This window comes from Carcharodon carcharias, chromosome 10 (genome assembly GCF_017639515.1).
Source record: "Carcharodon carcharias isolate sCarCar2 chromosome 10, sCarCar2.pri, whole genome shotgun sequence".
Classification (NCBI taxonomy): Eukaryota; Metazoa; Chordata; class Chondrichthyes; order Lamniformes; family Lamnidae; genus Carcharodon; species Carcharodon carcharias.
This window is the reverse complement of record NC_054476.1, coordinates 34745493-34764491: the sequence shown is the minus strand read 5'-3', so window position 1 is coordinate 34764491 and position 18999 is coordinate 34745493. Positions and strand designations below refer to the sequence as shown.

The following is an 18999-nucleotide window of genomic DNA, read 5'->3' as shown; positions in this document are numbered from 1 at the left end:
AACATATAGTGAAGTAAATTTAACCAGGTGATACATACTCAGATTGGCAGTAGTGTTCTCCAAGTCTACAGGGATCACAGGTGTTGTGCTTTCGACAGCAGTCACCCTCTGCTTCTGTGGGAACTGTTCAGAGTTGTCCTGGTGATTAGACTGTGGAAGTTTCCCCGGAAGGGTCTGGTACTTGTTGTTGCTCGAGTAAGGCATGCTCTATCATACAAAGACAACAGATGTCTATTAAATACCTGAACCATTATGAAGATACATGCAAAGCTGACTTGGTCCATCAAGGCTGCCCAACGTGATAGCCAATGCATTGGGACTTTGACCACCACCACGTCGCTGTGCCCCACCTCCCGCTCCAGCCACGTAAATCCCCCAGGGTGATCTGAGGAAAACCCATGGCCAATAGATGAAAAAATACTCTGGAAAATTCCTCTCTGACCCCCTCAATCAGTTCAGGGGTTTACACAGGCTAAGCGTCACCTCTAAAGACATTTACTTTCTAAGAGATATAATCTCTGCTCCGGTCAGGAACCGGTCCAGTTCTCTTGTGATGAAATGCTGGATGCTGGAGCTCGAGAATGCTACAAGCCAACACTCCTCACAATTGAAAGGGGCACTGGTCAGTTAGAAAGTGCAGAAGCTGGCTTGCAAGATTTCCAGATTTTCCTGGTTGTTAAGAATCAACAGACGTACAATGGGTGACTTTTCAATAAGGGCCTCGTTTCTCAACTAGGATTGGAGTCTCAGTTTCTGGCCCTGCATAGGAGTGCTACAGAAAGCTCATGGGTTTATGTAAAAAAAGGTTAATTTTGCATCAGGCATTCTCCAACAGGGGCCAGATCTGTCACTTACATATTCAAGGAGCCCAATGCCTACCTTAGGGTGCTGCCTGGGACACCTGAATATAATCAGGCCCCATAAATTTCATAATGGGATCAGCACCTATACAGATCCCACTGCTAAACTGGTACAACATGGATCAGTGTTACACCCAGGAAACAGGTGCAATCCAAACCAATTCCTACCCCTCATACATTTTCAGTCACAGGGGCTATGGTGGCGGTAGTCAATGTGCCACAGTGTTCTGCCCCATACGCTGCCAACCGGCTCAGCATCCCATTCTTAACTGGGCCTCTACGTCACCGGGATGACTGGAATTTGCTCACGGGGGAAGGGAGGCATGTCAGCCGTCCATCACCCGGGATCATTGCCCGAAAGCAGGGGTCTGAGCACATGCCACTTTCGGCCCTGTCGTGTAACCGAGTCCCACAAAAGGAAAGAATGACTTGCATTTCTTCTCGGAGTCCCTCAGCCAACACCTCCCAAAAAAAAAAAGAGAAAGATTTTCTGGTCATTATTAGATTGCCGTTTGCCTCCGCTACAAAGTGCCCACACTTCAAAAATGTTTCACTGGCTGGAAAGCACATTCTGAGATGGTGCAAGGCAACAAAAGGATCGAGTCCTTTCTTCTTCCTTATAGAGTGCACCAGTTCTTACCTGTTTGGAGCTTCAGCATCCAACCATAAGAACGAGAAGAACAAGGAGCAGGAGTAGGCCCTACAGCCCCTCGAGCCTGCTCTGCCATTCGATGCAATCATGACTGAACTTCTAATTCAACTTTGCTTTCCCAGCCTATCCTCATAATCCCTCAATTCCCTTCCTGTCCGAAAACCTATCAAACGCAGCCTTGAACGTATTCAGCAGTTGAATATTCACAGCTCTCTCGGGAGGGGGGGGGGTAGAGAGTTCCAAAGATTCACAACCTTTTGAATGAGGAAGTTTTTCTTTGGGTGGAATCTTCCCAGGTTTGCACAAAGTGCAGCAGCGGGAGGGAAAAAAGTCATTTTGCCCATTGGCTGCAATGACGGGTTTTCGCACCATATCGTTCCATTCCCGGCGGGTCCCACCCCATCAATAATGCATTCGCAGGAAACCATCTGGATCGCTGATGGACGGGTTTGGATTTGCCCACCCTGTGGTGACCTCTGTGTTTCCTCGCTCCAGGTGCCATATTGAAAGCGGACCAGAGCGTATGCCTACTTCATGGCTACAGACCAGGGCGGCCCCAGGAGACAGATGGCCCCGAAAGCAAAGATGACAGTAGCTCCAAGTGTGGCACTTTCCTTTCAGAGCCTCGTGCTAGCACTTTCCTGCACATGCGGAGCCTTCATCTATCACACTCATCTTACTGTCCCAAGCAGTTTCAATGCTGCCTGCTGGGGTTCTCTTTCAGTTGCCCCTCAAAGCTGACCTACATCTCCACCCACCTACTGATCTCACTGCCATGCAGCACCTGTGCCCGTCCAACGTGAAGCTCCGCTCACTTTTGATTTCGACAACCATGGCTGTAGTCAAATTTTTGATCTGCTCCCCCATTCTTACCCCTCACCCAGTCAACATTGTCCTTTCCCACATCACTGCTGACCCCCCTGGCATTACATTCCAGCTTCCAACCGTTACCTACCAACCCGAACCCTTGTCATTCCAGGGTGTCCAGATGAACAAGCGTGTTCCCTACCTTCCTGAGAATTCCACTTCCATCCACATTGACCTCCCCGACCACCTCTTTCTCACACCCATTGCCCGCGCCTGCCTCTGAGTCCCATCAACCACCCTCGCTGTCCCTTCTACTGCTACCAACTCACCCTCACCCTCCAGGCTCCCTCTCATACTCACCATTCCCTCCTACCGTACCCACCCTCTTACTCCCTCCTTCCCCCTGGACACTATTCCCCCTCTGAACTCCATCCCTACACCTTTCTCCCCACTTATTGCATCCCCCCATTTCACCCTCCTCCTCCGCATTCCCTCATCTCCCATCACTACTTCACCTCCCGTCACCTTTGATCCCCCCCCCCCACTCTCTCGGTACACCTTCCTCTCCCCCGCGTGCCCCCCACACCCTCGCCAATCTTCTGCGACGGTCCATGGCCAAGACTGTGATGTTCTGAAGCAGATCCGAGACATCAACAGAGGCCTCCCATCTTCCGTGAGCTGCTTCACAGTGGAGCCACATCCATGAGAATCCACCCAGCATGCGATGCACATGTTCCTCCAGTGTTCCATTGCTGTAGGGCTCCAGCATCTTCTGCTCCTCGGATGTCCGTGATCTGAGCAAGGCCCTAATGACATGTCACTCTTGTCCAGACATGTTCTGGGCCGATGTACTTTCCCTTTTCCCACGGCGGAACGATAAATCTGGCGTGGGGGGTGGGGCGGGGGAGAGATGATTCCAGTCAGGCCTTATCTTGTAGCACATTAGCAGGTTCACGGCACCTCCAGTGGGATTTGCATTCCGCCATGACTGACACTATCGGATGTGCTTTCACACCAGCATGAAATTGGTTTCTGGCCTTCTCACCAACTTGTAATCCCCCCACTAACACCCCCACCCCCACCCCCAGACAAGCCTGCCAAGACGCTGATGTAAACAGGGCCCGAAAATTCCGGCCTTTGTCTCAGTTCTATATGGCCAATCCCTCACATCGAGACTACGATCCCCTAGTTCCAAAACCTTAAGCTATGGGAAACATCCTCTCAGCATCAAAGAGGCGATCAGACTGAAGGTGCCTTATTAAGGCTGTTTGCAGGAGCTTGCTGTGTGTAAAATTGGCTGCCACATTTTATACATTACAACAGTGAGTACATTTCAGAAAGTAGTACATTATTGGATGTAAAGTACTTTGGGATATCCTGAGGTTGTGAAAAGTGCACCAAAACAGCAAGTTCTTTCTTTCCACTGCATTTTGAAACAATACTCAAATTATTCAGCTACGGCGGTGTAGAGGTTACATTACTGGACTGGTAATCCAGAGAACAAGATTCTAAACCTTAAATGAGAGTTTGAAATCTGTTCAAAACATCTGACTTTGAAATCTGTCAGATGGTCGTAAAAATCCAACAGGTTCGCTCATTTACATTAATGGGGGTAAATTAATATCCTTCCCTGGTCTGGTCTAAATATTCCTTCAGTCCCACACTAACCTTCTTTACTCTTAACTGCCCTCCAGCCTAGCACGCCACTCATTTAGATCAAAACCGATATTCGCAGTTCATGGCAAAGGCCCACCACCATCTTTTCAGGGCATTTAGGCATGGTCAGTAACCGGTCTTTGATAGCAGTACCCACATTCCAAGAATGGGTGAGGAAAAAAAAAAGGAGCCTCATCAGAAACAGTCACAAGTTTGCAGAAGAGAACAAAAGATAAATTAATGTTGCGATAAGAAATCCTAGTGGTTTCATTTAGGAGATTATCTCTGAGTTTGAAATGTCAAACAGCACTCATATTCCCACAAAGTATAAACATGTATGGACAATGAAATGAAAGAACAACACACAGATTGGCAAATAGGAACAGGAGAGAGGAGGTTAGAGGTTAAATAAATGAGTTAATACCTCAGACTGTGCAGGCTCTTCACTTTCCCAGACACAGAGCTGTTGATTTGCAGGAAGGGAGAAGGGGAAGAGCATGGACCGATGGAAAAAAATTAATATTGACATCTTGTTAGTATACACGGCTAGTTTTGTTACATAAAACTGGAATACACATTGATACAAACAAATGGTTTTGAATGCACTGCTGGGTATTTATTACTGAGGTGGAAGGTCTAATTCTGGGAGAAACACTTCCTAAAACGGGATGCTGCATCTGCACAGACCCCAAAGGATCACAGTGAAGGGAATTGCAATATCGTCAGCTTTTTGGGGGAAGAGAGTTTCAGATTTCTAATACTTTTTGTGTGGAAGAATGCTTCCTGATTTCACTCCTGAATGGTCTTGCTCTGATTTTAAGGTTAAGATCGTTGTACAAGTTTCAGCTATAGCTCAATGGGTAGCACTCTTGCCAGAAGGTTGTGGATACAAGTCCAACTCCAGAGACTTGAGTGCAAAGTCTAAGCTGGGGCTCCCAGTAAAGTACTAAGGGGACGAACTGAGTGAGGTGCTAAGCTAAGGTTGCACCTGCCTTTGACAATCCAGTGACACTGCTTCAAAGCTCCTGCAATACTGCTTTAAAACTTCAGCTTCACTCTATTCCAGGTTAAGTCTCATGTTCCTGTCACCATTCTTCTTTGGATGCACCTAAGTTTTAAACATCTCACCAAAGGCAGAAGAGAGATCTAAACTCAAGGCCTCTTGCTCCACAAGCCCATACTAGACAGTTAGTGTGAATGGTCAGATCTCTAACCTTCTCTGCTTGTCCACTGTTCAGCTCCTCTAAGCTGGCTGAGGTCTGTCGCGGTTGTATCCTGCAGGATTAAGAAAAAAAACACAATATGTAGAAAGCAAAACCAATTGAAATGATTGTATTATACATACTGTGCGAGTCTAAATAAAATCCCTCAATGGACTCCGGATAAATAGCAAAGCCAGCTCACTATCATGTAAAAGTAAAATACTGCAGATGCTGAAGATCTGAAAATAAAAACAGAAAATGCTGGAAATACTGAACAGGTTAGGCAGCATCTTTGGAAAGAGAAACAAGAATTAATGTTTAAAGGTTAGATGTTGCCCTTTCTTCGTATCCTGTGGCTCTGCTCCTTGATCTGGAGTACTTTTACCAAGCTGGATGACACATTGTTTAGGTCGGGGATGCAGGGTGGTGATGGATTCTAGCCTCTGATGTAGAAACAGACACTGGTCCCATTCGGGATTTCTCTCAACTGCCTGTAACCTCCTACAAGCCGCTGAGATTTCTGTGCTCCTCCAATCCTGGCCTCATGAACGTCCCTGATTTTAACCTCTCCTCTGTGCCTTCGGCTTCTAGGGCCTTATGCTCTGGAATTCCCTCCCTAATCCTCTGCACCTCTCCTCCTGTAAGGCATTCCTTAACACCTACCTCTTCAAACAAGCTTTTGGTCATTTGCCCTAATACATGGTTCGGTGTCATATCTTGTTTTATGTCACATCTGGAAAGGTTTATTACGTTAAAAAGCACTATATAAATGCAAGCTGCGTTGTAAGGTTGTGTTGCTGACTTGACATCTACTTTGATCTGTACTCAAATATAGATCTGCTCCCATTTATTGAATAGAGTATTTCAAACCACAATAATATGCAACCAAAACCAACCATCCAGCCTGGCTGTTCCAAATTTTACAGGTTTAATGGAACCAGAAATGGTTTGAGTGCAGAAAATGCAGCAGTCATTCAGCGCATTGCACCTGCGATGTTTAATGTTGAGCAATCCAAAGTTAATAATGCTACCCTCGCCACCACCCACATTCTCCCTCTTCCCCTGTCTATGCTGCAAATACCCATCCACTCTTCCCTAGAGGCTTTCAGCAATCTCTGCCTAACACTGCTTTCACAGTTGAATTTTCTTACCTCATTTCAAACTCGACTGGTGTCAGGTGAGGTTCTCCAGGGGATGACGGGACATCAGGTGAGACCTGAATTGAAACACAGGAGAAGATTCCGAAAGGTTGGGGTTATGAAATGCAGACCAAGTTCATTTACTTGTTTAAAAAATGAATTGAAAATATTGTCCTTTAAAAGGCAACTTTATAATCTTTACCTCTGGCCTCATTACTTCGCAGTGAGCCATTTTAGTGGGGGTTGCAATCATTGAGCAGCCACTTAACTCTTCCTCACTGCTCCCCATGAGTATCCTTTCAGAAGACCCTGAAACAAAATATCATTAGGTAGCTTGCTATACGTTTCTTCAGTTGTGTTAAGAAATGATCGACTTGACTGTCTGTACAAATATTTTGAAATGAGACTGCCTCACTTTGCTCATCACAGTGTCGCACTTTGTTCTTCAATCTCTCGATGTGGGCGTCGCTGGCAAGGCCAGCATTAAAAGCCCATCTGTAGTTGCCCCTTTAGAAGGTGAAGGGACCTTCTTGAACTGCTGCAGACACAGTGGTCACTTGTACAATTCAACACTATATGACGGTTTTCATGCAGCTCGCCAGGCCACTTCGGGGAGGTAGTTAAGAGTCAGCCACATTAATGTGGAACTGGGTTAAGACAGCAGGTTTCCTTCACTACAGGATATAAGTGAACAAGTTGGGATTTTATGACAATCTGACAGCTCCATGGTCACTTTTATTCTTAGGGTCCTCTCTATACATACTGAGGTCTCCTTACAAATTCTCTCTCACTTTCAGGAGCTCCTTGCAAATACTGACTCTCCTTGCTTTTGTCTTGTTGCTTCACGTATAATGATAATCCATGGAATTCCCCCCTTATAATGTTCTTGGGGACACCCATCTTGCAAATAGCAACACACTTCCTGTCCTAATATCTCGAATACATTATTTAACCAAATGAAAATAGTTAGTTCCCTTGATGCAGGAAATGTATTTTTTTAAATGAAAACAGTATATGTCAGCAACAGAAATAAAATGCTAGTAAATCAGGAGAAAAAGGAGGAAGATTAAAATGAGAAAATAAACTTTGAGACATGGGAGTGTGTTTGACCACGGGTGGACAGAGATATTGACTGGGAATTAGTTCTAGCAACGGAGGTCCCCAGACACCCCCCCCCCAACTGGTTGGAGGACTGGTGCTTCACTTTGCTTACGTGGGGGAGGTCCAACATGATTTAAGTGTCCTCGGGCACTTAACTGGCCAGTGCCAGGCATTCCACGCAATCAAGTTCCCTGTAGGGTGGATCAACCAATCAGAAGCCAGCAGCTCTCTACTGCTGACAGTACCACCAGGAGAGTGGCTGTAATGTGAGAATCACCGCTGGATCCCTGGACACAGGTGAATGGGGTGGTTGGGGGGTTGTTGGAGAGGTTGGTGTCATCGCTGGAGTCAGGAAGACAGGGGTGTCAGGGGCAAGGGTAGAAGGGGTAGCTTTGAGCGTTCCCCCAACACGCCCCTTCCCAATTCTAAGTTTCTTGGGATTCATAACTTGTCTACATAACCACTGGGAAATAAAAACCAATCTCAACAGTCTGGACTTGATGCATTACGCTTACCTTGAGCTGTTATCATCTGCTTCATCATTTTGCGCTGGGTCAACAGGCGACTCAACTCTTCTATCCGATGGTCCTGTCAGTGAATAAAACCATCTTTGAAATGGTGGGGGACTCCGCAACAACAAGGAGGCTTGTATAACACTTTTTCACAGCCTTAGGGCATCCAAAGTGCACTACTTTTTAATTGTAGTCACTGATGTAATGCAGCAAACACAGCAGCCAATTCACATACAGACCAGATAATCCATTTTGTTTTTAAAGTAATGCTGGATGAAAAGTTAACATTGACCAGAACTTCCTCTGCTCTTCTTTGAAACCGTACCATGGAGTTTTTTCATCCAACCGAGGGGCAAGTGGGATACGAGTTCAACATCTTATTTGAAAAGATGGCACCTCCAACATAGCACCATTCTCTCAGTTTTGCATTTGGAATGTCAGTCTGGATTATCAGGTTTTGGGAGTGGGGCTTGAAGCCATAACTTTCTGACTCAGAGGCCACAGTCCTACTCACTAAGCCACAGTTGCATGAGAGCAGAATCTTAAAGATACAGCTGGGCGCAAAAATCAGGAAATACTTTTATCGCACGTTGTGATGCAGGGAAGAGTGGAAAGGTGAAAGGAGGGAGAGGAATGGGCGAGTATGCATGGACATTATTCCTCACCTTTTCTTCATTTGCAGCCAGTAAGGAATCCAATCCGACCTTTAACCTTTGCACCTCTTGGTCTACAACAGATTCAATTAAATGATCAATTGCTTTGGACACATCGCTTGCACTCACTAATTCTTTGAAACCCATAGGAAAAAGCACTTTGTCATAGCAAACATTAAACAATTGCTTGAATTTGCAAGAACATGTAGTTTGCAGTATGAAAGCATGACCTTTCAAAACACTGAACACCACTGCAATGTCTTAGTGCACAGATACACAGCCTTATTAGTGAGTTAGAGCCAGCACCAGTCAATGGAGCAGTCAAGCATCATGGCATTGTTGTGATCCGTGTAGGCCTGATGATGGACTAAACTAATGCGAATGTAGAAATAAAACAGGCAGATGAAAAGGCATGAAAATGCAAAATGGCAGCTAGTTTCAATAAGCAATGTTTAACAGATGATATCCAACAATGTACTAACTTCCACATGCAAATCGAACAGATTCTGCTGGGAGCTGACAGGTGGTTTGGTGATAGGTGTGCCCTATAAGATATTTAATATACATTATATTTCCTTGCTGATTTGTGTATTTCTATTGGATTGAATTGAGATGATGAAATGCCATCTTTCTGGGTGGCTCAGCCTGGATCCCACAGTGGAATAGTGGCCATGTTCTACCAGACTCTCAGCCAACTGAAGTCAGCATTGTGGGTGTGCAACAAAGCAGGAGTGACCCAAAACGGGCGATATTGGTTAAGTTGAGATGCTCGCATTTTGCCCAATTCCCATTTGGGTTAATAGCTCATGGGTGTAGTACATACTGGCCTGGGTAGCCAGGATGAGGTCCTCATTTTACCATTTTATTCTAAATTGTTTCCCCCTGTGCTCTTGATGGCTAGCCCTCCCTCAATATTCCAGCACCCAGTCCTCTCCAAGGAAATAGCTGGGCCACAGTTAAAGTGGACAGTTTTGTAAACCCAATACTAGCAAGAACATTCAAGTTGCTGACTACGTAAAGCTTAAATTCATCAGGATGATCCCAGAGTTAGGAACCCACAGCTATGAGGGGAGACTTGAGACACCAGGAGCACTTCTGTTGAACCAGAGAAGGCTAACATGTTTTTCCAAATAATACAAACTTTTTGAATAAGATAAACAGGCAATGGCTATTTCCTGTGGCTAAGGAGTCAGCAACATGGGGCCATCAGTTTAAAATCATCAGAGTGTGTTGGAGACAAAGGGTTAGATGAAATTCCTTAACGTGGAAGGCAGTGGGAATATGGAATCCTTCATGAGAGAATGTGATTGAGGCAGAGACTATTGCATCTCTTAAGGGAAGTTTGGATAACATTGGAAGCAGAATTATGGATTATGGAAAGAAAATGGGGAGTGGGATTCATTTTGGATTTCTCTTGCAAGGAACCAGCGTGTTCACTCTTTTATATTTAAAACCTGTATTGTTCCTTATTCTGGCTGTACTAGTGGGGTGGAGATTGAAGCAATAGTAGGTATTGAACTCCAGGCTAACATACATCAATTTTACCAAGATTCTAGATACAGATTAAAAAATGGAATAAAAATAAATTGATTCAGTGTCCATGCTAAATGTGTCATCCAGCTAGGTTCATCATTCCCTGCTCCTGATTCTCCTTGACTAGTGTCGGAAAAGCACAAATGGCTGTTGAAGTGCGCATGTGCTGATCTTCAGAAGCTGCCCACAGAATTAGACTTTGTTAATGAAGAACAGATCAGAAAATCCCTCACCACCCATCCTGCAGAAAATCAAACTCATTGCAGCCTACAGAATGACTTGTAGTTTGACAGCGAACACTGTTTGCAGGCATGCAATGCTGCATTGAAAAATAGGGAATGGAGGAGGCCATTCAGCCGCTCAAGCTTGATCTACCGTTCATGGCTGATCTGTAACTTAACTCCATCTACCCACCTTGGCTCCATTGCCTTTAATACCCATGCCTAACAAAAATCTATCCAGCTTGGTTTTGAAATTTTCAATTGACCCCCAGCCTCAACAGCTTTTCGGGCAAAGAGAGTTCAGATTTCCTTTACCCTCTGTGTGAAGAAGTGCCCTCGATAGTCTGGTGCTAAATGGACGCCACCCTTCAGAAAGCCCATGTTAGCCTTATCGAGGATATGGGCAGATTCGTCAAAATGATACCAGGGCTTACAAGGTTAAAAACATAAGGAAAGGATGTGTGTATGAAGGTTGTATTTCCCCAAGTTTAGAACTTTGAGTTGTTTAGAATGATAAAGGGATTTAATAAGATAGATACAGAGAAACCATTACCTCTGGTGGGGAATCCAGAACAAAGGGATATAATCTTAAAATTAGGGCTAGGCTGTTCAGAAGGGATATCAGGAAGCACTTCTTTACATAAAACATAGTAGAAATCTGGAAGTCTCTTCTCCAAGATGCTGTGGATGTAGGGGGTAAATTGGGGCTTTCAAGATTGATAGATGGATGGGTAGTTGTATTAGAGAGATGGATAAAATGTCAGTTAATGGAGCTAAGGTATAGGTTGGTCCTGATCTGATTGAATGGCAGAACATTATCTAGTGACTGTAGGGCCGATTCCTGTCGTTCTTGTGCTGGCATTCATATGGCCAGCAGTTTCACAGAATCACAGAGTGCAGAAGAGGCCCTTCGGCCCATCGAGTCTGCACCAACATGTGAGAAACACCTGACCTACCTACCTAATCCCATTTACCAGCACTTGGCTCATAGCCTTGAATGTTATGATGTGCCAAGTGCTCATCCAGGTACTTTTTAAAGGATGTAAGGCAACCCGCATCCACCAGCCCCCCAGGCAGTGCACTCCAAACCGTCACAACCCTCTGGGTAAAAAAGTTTTTCCTCACATCCCCCCAAACCTCCTGCCCCTCACCTTGAACTTATGCCCCCTTGTGACAGACCCTTCAACTAAGGGAAACAGCTGCTCCCTATCCACCCTGTCCATGGCCCTCATAATCTTGTACACCTCGATCAGGTCTCCCCTCAGTCTTCTCTGCTCCAACTAATACAACCCAAGTCTATCCAACCTCTCTTCATAACTTAAATGTTTCATCCCAGGCAACATCCTGGTGAATCTCCTCTGCACCCCCTCCAGTGCAATCACATCCTTCCTATAGTGTGGCGACCAGAAGTGCACACAGTAGTCCAGCTGTGGCCTCACCAAGGTTCTATATGACTCCAACATGATCTCCCTACTTTTGTAATCTATGCCTTGATTAATAAAGGCAAGTGTCCCATATGCCTTTTTCACCATCCCACTAACATGCCCCTCTGCCTTCAGAGATCAATGGACACACACGCCAAGGTCCCTTTGTTCCTCAGGACTTCCTTGTGCCATGCCATTCATTGAATACTTCTTTGTCAAATTACTCCTTCCAAAGTGTATCAGGGTTAAGTTCCATCTTCCACTTATTTGCCATTTGACCATCCCGTCTATATCTTCCTGTAGCCCAAGACACTCAACCAAGTTTGGGTGCAATTACTCCATTGCACATGCAAACCCTGGATGTGTGTCCAATGATACAATACCAACACACACAGCAGGAAGGTTAGAATGGGAGAAACAGCAGTATCCATGGAAATTGGCCAATAAGAAACAGGAACAGAATACCAGAACAGCCACTCTGGCTTGAGATTTTGAGGGGGAGGAGCTACTTTAAAAAATCTTTTGAATAAATTCACACTTTAGACGGTTACAATTTGGAGAGGTGTCAGAATTAAACTAAGGCTCTTCACATCCTTTGTACTCAGTTCCTGTTGGGAATTTCTTCCGCCAAGTTGGAGCTGGATGGCAGGGAAGTGAGGAATTATATCAACGGGTGAGGAAAACCAGTGCAGCGTTTTCGTGGGTGTTTATACAGAGTTGTCAAGCTTCAGTGCTCATTGGAATTGTAATTTTTTTTAAATCTTTCAATGGATTGTACTATTAAATGCTTTTAATCAATGGACTTTTAGATGTCAATAAGTAACTAAAGCCAAATTAAGCAACCATCACCACCAGGAAACCAGTGAATAAATGCAGGGGCATCAATGAATTGGCGGTATCCTGGGTTACAAGGTTGGGAGTTGGATTTAAACTAAACTGTGAAAGGAGTGCTTCAAACTTTAGTGAGGTTGAAACCTCACAATGGGACCAAAATCAAAGTTATATTAGTGTGAGAGACCTGGTTTAACCTTTTATTGCTTATTGGCCACATTGTCTGCAAACTGCCGGTGTGGTTACGCAGCCAAAAATGTCTCATTATTATTCGACGACTGCATGTTACCACTCGCTTGTGCAATTTTAGCATCTCGCACTGAACTTAGTTACAACAACTTCTATTTACATAGCACCTTTAACATAATAATACACACCAAGGTGCTTCACAGGGTAGTTGTAAAGCAAAATTCAACACTGGGGTAATACATGTTAGCGCAGATGGTCAAAAGTTTGGACAAAGAGTAGGTTTTAAGGAGCATCTTTGAGAGTGAAAATGAGCTGGAGTTGAAGAGATTTAGGGTGGGGGATTTCAGAATTTAGGGCCTTGGCAGTTGATGGCCAATGGTGGAACAATTAAAGTTGAGGATGCACAAAAGGCCAGAATTAGAGGAGGAGTGCAGGTATCTCAGAGGGTTGTATGGCTGGAGGAGATTACAGGGATAGGGAGGGATGAGGCCATGGAGGGATTTGGAAACAAGGTTGAATATTTTTAGATTAATGTGTTGCTTAACTGGGAGCCAGTGTAGGAGTTTATGCAGGCCATGAGGTGGGCAGTAGAGCTTTGCTTGACAGGAGATAAGCCTCTCTACTTCCACTAACACCCTCCAGCAAAAGTCTCCTCCTTTTCATCATTTAACTTTAATCCTACTCTCAACTATTGCCACATCCCAGGTTGTAACAGAATCGTAGAACATTCCAGCTATAGAAACCGGCCGTTTGGTTTCAGACTATTCTGCTGTCAATCACCACATAGCCCAGCTAGTCTAACTCCAATCTCCTGCTCACACCCTATATGTTTGAAAAACATTCAAAGGCTCTGCCTCTACAATAGTTTGTGGCTGAGAATGACACAATAAATGCTGGCCTTGCCAATGTTGTGCACATCACATGAATGAATAAATGTTTAAAAAATTCTAATAATCTTTTGAGTAAAGATCATTTTCCTACTTGTCCTTGTTATAAATCTGTTAAATCTTCATTATTCCCTTGTCAATCAGCAGAGACATTTAGTATTTGCCTTTCCTAACCCACTATAGTTTCAGAGACCTCTTTCACATCATCCCTTAACCTCAATTCAAAGTGAAACGTTGGGTCTGTGTCAGAGATAATCCCATTGAATGTTAGAACAGGCTCGAGGGGTTGAATGGCCTCCTCCTGTTCCTATGCCTATGTTCCACAAAACTCCCAGGGGTTTGCATCACACGAGGATAGTGAACATCAAAGCTTTACAGTAGCAGTTTCAACAGCTACTGAACGAGACACCAGGTGAGGGAGCAGGAGGACAAGGAAACTGAAAAGGATAACATGCCACACAAATTTTGAGAATAAGAGAGAGTCTGGAAATTTGAATATGCATGATGCATTTGCATTGCAAAATTGGTCTAATTTCCCTATTCATCCCAGCATGGTGATTTTTTTAACTTCAAGCTTTTTGCTTTCTTTCCCATGAACAACAGTTTTATACCGAGAATAATGTCTATGCCCAACTTCAAAATTAGAATATTTCAGGAGCCAGTGATTCACAAGGTAGCTGAATAGGCAAATTCTGTTCTTTTTTAAACAATGAAGGACACTGAGACTTTTACTCGTGTTTAAAAGGTTGCATGGGATTCTGCGCACTTTTATTTAGACACGGGGTTTTTATATGTTATGTTTGAATTCATTCTCGGGATGTGGGCGTCGTGGGTAAAGATGGCGTATATTACGTCCACATAGGATTACATTGAATATACAATACAGAAAAAGGCCATCTGGCCTAACCAGCATGCCAACATTTGTGCTCTACTACAGCTTCCTCACTTCCTCCCTTACCAACACAACCAGCCTAATCCTTCATTCTTCTTTACCTCTTGTGTTTATCTGGATTCCCCTTAAATGCATCTATACTATTCACCTCAACTTCCCCACGTGGTTGGTAATAAGTTTCACATTCTCACCACTCTCTGGGTAAAGATGTTTCTTCTGAATTCTCTATTGGATTTCCTGGTGACTATCTTATATTGATTCCCTCTACTTTTGCTCTTCCCTACAAGTGGAAGACTCTCTTTCAGAATCCACTCTGTCAAAACTCTGTCAATGTGTCTCACCCCTCAGCCTTCTCTTTTCTAAAGGAAAGGGAGCCAGCCTGAACACCCTTTTCTGATAGATAAATCCCCACATTCCTGGCATCATCCTTGTAAATTCTCCATCCCAAAGCGTCCTGCCAAAAATGGTGATGACATAGTGTGTTTAGTACAACTGCGTGTCTTGCAAGGCCACTTCAGAATGCAGTTAAGAGTCAACAAGGTTGACGTGGGGCTGGAGTCACACCTAGGCCCAGACTGGGTAAGGACGGCTGGTATCCTTCCCTAAAGGGACATTCGTGAACCATTTGGGTTTTTTGCAACAATCCAAAAACTTCCTGGTGACTTTTATGAAGATCAGCTTTTTATTTCCAGATTTGTTTTAAACCCCAATTCAAATTCTTCAACTATCATGGTGGGATTATTAGTCCAGGCCTCTGTAACATAATAACTGCACTACTGTAAGTCTGGAATAAACCAGGTTATGTCTCATTACGTGGGTTTAAAGGAGTGATGATGATGATGATATTCCGCTGTCTTGCTTGATGAAGCTCAGCATGTAAACAGTAAATTGCAAAACAGCTTCAGGCCAATAACATGTACAATAAAACATCGCCATGCATTCGCCACTGCAGGGGCAGACATCTCCACATCACCCCTCCCCCAACCTCACCACCCCACAACACCACCCGACTCTAACACTCCACACTCCTAACTTCCCCCCTCCACCCCCAATCTCCCCTCCATCACCAAATCTGCCACACCACAGCACCCCACCCCCATTCTCCCCTCCCTACACCATTCCAACACCTCACCCCCAATCTCTCCTCCCCACAACCAACACAACACCCCACCCCATCCCATCAGCCCACCTCATCCCATCCCAATATCCCATCCCCAATCCCCTCCCCACACCATCCCAACACTCTACCCCCAATCTCCCCTCCCCACACCATCCCAACTCCCCAACCCCAATCTCCCCTCCCCACTTCATCCCAACTCCCCACCCCCAATCTTCCCTCCCCACACCATCCCAACTCCCCACCTCCAATCTTCCCTCCCCACACCATCCCAACTCCCCGCCCCCAATCTCCCCTCCCCACACCATCCCAACTCCCCACCTCCAATCTCCCCTCCTCACTCCATCCCAACTCCCCACCCCCAATCTCCCCTCCCCACTCCATCCCAATGCACCACCCCCAATCTCCCCTCCCCGGCCCACCCCGAATCTCCCCGCCCCACACCATCCCAACACCCCGACCCCAATCTCCCCACTCCACACCATCCCAACACCCCACCTGCAATCTCCCCTCCCCAAATCATCTCAACACCCCACCCCACCCCAAATCTCCCCTCCCCACACCATCCCAACACCCCACCCCACCTCAAATCTCCCCTCCCCACACCATCCCAACACCCCACCCCAAATCTCCCCTCCCCACACCATCCCAACACCCCACCCCAAATCTCCTCTCCCCACACCATCCCAACACCCCACCCCACCCCAAATCTCCCCTCCCCACACCATCACAACACCCCACCCCCAATCTCTCCTCCTCACACCCATAACATGTCTACATCCCAAACTCCTTACCCGACAAACACCATCCCCACAACCTCATCCTCAATCTTCCTTTCCCACCATGACACCCCACCTCCAACCTCCATTTCCCACCCCCCCAACCCAATCACACCTCCATATCCCAACTCCCCGCCACACATTCCCCCTCCAACCTCCCCCCCCAAAAAACATCACCCGGCAAACATCCCAACCCAAATGTCTACATCCCCAAAACCCCTCCCCACCTACCCTATCATCCCTCACAAAGAGAAGGTGAAAGCTTACGTTTTTCCTTGAGCCTTCTCCTATACATGTCCTCTATGATGCCACAGGTGAACAGTGTAAGGAGGAGAAGATGATCAGAGTGGGCAAAAAGCAAAGATTAGAAGTTGAAACCACAAACAGGGAAAATTCACCCGGGTGATTCCTCGACCACGTGCTGCTAGTGGAGAGACGGTCAGGTCCTCGTTGAGAGGGTCCCCCTCAGGAAATATGTAGCATGTAGCCTGCCATTTCCTCCCCCAAAGGACTTGCTCTTCAATGGGAGCGCCTGGTCCCAGAATCACCCCAAAGCACCTTGAAAGGAATTGCTTCATTCGTTTTATCATCATTCCACTCAATAACAAAATCTGCCGTTTAAGAACTAACTTTGCCAATTCATTACCAATAGCAAAAGTTTCTAAAACACTTTAAACAACTTTGCACTTATTATCTTAGGTTGTGCATTCTTCCTGCAGGTCTCAAGCTATCCTTACTGGTCAGCTGGCGGGCAAGCAGATTATGCCAGGTAAGGGTATCAGAGGATATGGAGCAAAAGTGGGTAAATGGAGTTGAGGTGCAGACCAACCTTGATCTAACTGAATGGCAGCACAGGCTTGATGGGCTGAAAGGAACAGGAGGCCTGAGGAACTCACCGAGGCTCCTTAGACAGCACCTTCCAAACCCACAACCACTACCATCTAGAAGCACAAAGGCAGCAGATGCATGGGAACACCAACGCCTGGAATTTCCCCTTCAAGCCACACACCATCATGACTTGGAAACATATCGCTGTTCCTTGTCCTTCTAGATGGTAGTTGTTGTGGGTTTGGAAGGTGCTGTCTAAGGAGCCTTAGTGAGTTCCCACAGTCACACCCACATCCTATCAGTGAATAAAAAGAAAATGCCAATGTATTGGATTATCAAAGTAAACGAACATCTATTCAAAGAGAAATTATGCTTTTTAAAATTTATTTATTGGGTGTGGGTGTTGCTGGCTAGGCTAGCATTTATTGCCCATCCCTAGTTACCCTTGAAAAGGTGGTGATGAGCCGCCTTCTTGAACCACTGCACTCCACGTGGTGTAGCTACACCTACAGTGCTGTCAGGGAGGGAGTTCCAGGATTTTGCCCCGGCAACAGTAAAGGAATGGGAAAATATTTCCAAGTCAGGATGTTATGTGGCTTGGAGGGGAACTTCCAGGAGGTGGTGTTCCCATGTATCTGCTGCCCTTGTCCTTCTAGATGGTAGCTGTTGTGGGTTTGGAAGGTGTTGCCTAAGGAGCCTTGATGAGTTCCTGCAGTGCATCTGTTCGTCGGTGGTGGTGGAAGTGAATGTTTGTGGAAAGGGTGTCAATCAAGTGGGCTCTTTTGTCCTGGATGGTGTTGAGCTTCAGTGCTGTTGGAGCTGCACTCATCCAGGTAAGTGGAGAATATTCCATCATGCTCCTAACTTGTGCCTTGTAGATGGTGGACAGGCTTTGGGGAGTCAAGAGGTGCAGGATTCCTAGCCTCTGATCTGCTCTTGTAGCCACAGTATTTATATGGCTAGTCCAGTTCAGTTTCCAGCCAATGGTACCCCCCAGTATGTTGATAGTGGGAGATTCAGTGATGGCAATGCCATTGAATGTCATAGAGCGATGGTTAGATTCTCTCTTGTTGGAGATGGTCATTGCCTGGTGGATGTATGGCATGAATATTGGTACCAGGGGATGCATTTGAAAGCCTAACTTAGGTCAAAATTTCCCAAATGGTGTCCCATTTTAAAACAGAAACTTACATTTATATAACACCTTGAATGTAGCAAAATATCCCAAGGTGCCCACAGTTGTATTAAAAAACAAAATTTGACATTGAGCCACATAAGGAGATGTTACAGCAGGTGACCAAAAGCTTGTGTCAAAGAGGTAGGTTTTAAGGAGCATCTTGGAGGTGGTGGTGGTGGTGGTGGTGGTGGTGGGGGGAAGGAGGAGGAGGAGGAGGAGGAAAGACAGGTAGAGTTGTGGAGAGGTTCAGGCAGGGAATTCCAGAGCTTAGGGCCCAGGCAGCTGAAGGCACGGCTGCCAACGTTGCAGTGATTAAAATTGGGGATGTGCAAAAAGCCAGAATTAGAGAGGTACTGAGATCTCAGGGGGCTGTAGGGCTGGGTGAGACTGTAGAGACAGGGAGGGAGACATGCCCCAGAGTCCCACTTTATCCTGCACAGTGGTGATTTGATGTATTGGGATTTTTTATCCCCAAGGTTTTGCTAAATGATATCAGAAGTTCTAGCTCCCCAGAATAATGCTACTGCACAGATGGAGAA

General features: G+C 45.6%; 1 protein-coding gene across 15 annotated transcripts in view; it reads right to left on the bottom strand.

Annotated features, from left to right (window-relative positions):
- LOC121283058 (liprin-beta-2-like) overlaps window positions 1-18999 on the bottom strand; it is a 312826-nt gene that overhangs the window by 39867 nt on the left and 253960 nt on the right. For 13 of the 15 annotated variants that reach the window (XM_041197066.1, XM_041197067.1, XM_041197065.1 and 10 more), the window contains 8 exons: window positions 16723-16755; window positions 8595-8656; window positions 7933-8005; window positions 6519-6625; window positions 6329-6393; window positions 5190-5250; window positions 4400-4438; window positions 39-207 (listed from right to left, as the gene is read on the bottom strand). In XM_041197066.1, the coding sequence (XP_041053000.1) occupies window positions 39-207; window positions 4400-4438; window positions 5190-5250; window positions 6329-6393; window positions 6519-6625; window positions 7933-8005; window positions 8595-8656; window positions 16723-16755 (609 nt within the window). The remainder of the gene's footprint in view (window positions 1-38; window positions 208-4399; window positions 4439-5189; window positions 5251-6328; window positions 6394-6518; window positions 6626-7932; window positions 8006-8594; window positions 8657-16722; window positions 16756-18999) is intronic. The other 2 variants (XM_041197070.1, XM_041197068.1) reach the window with 2 other exon arrangements.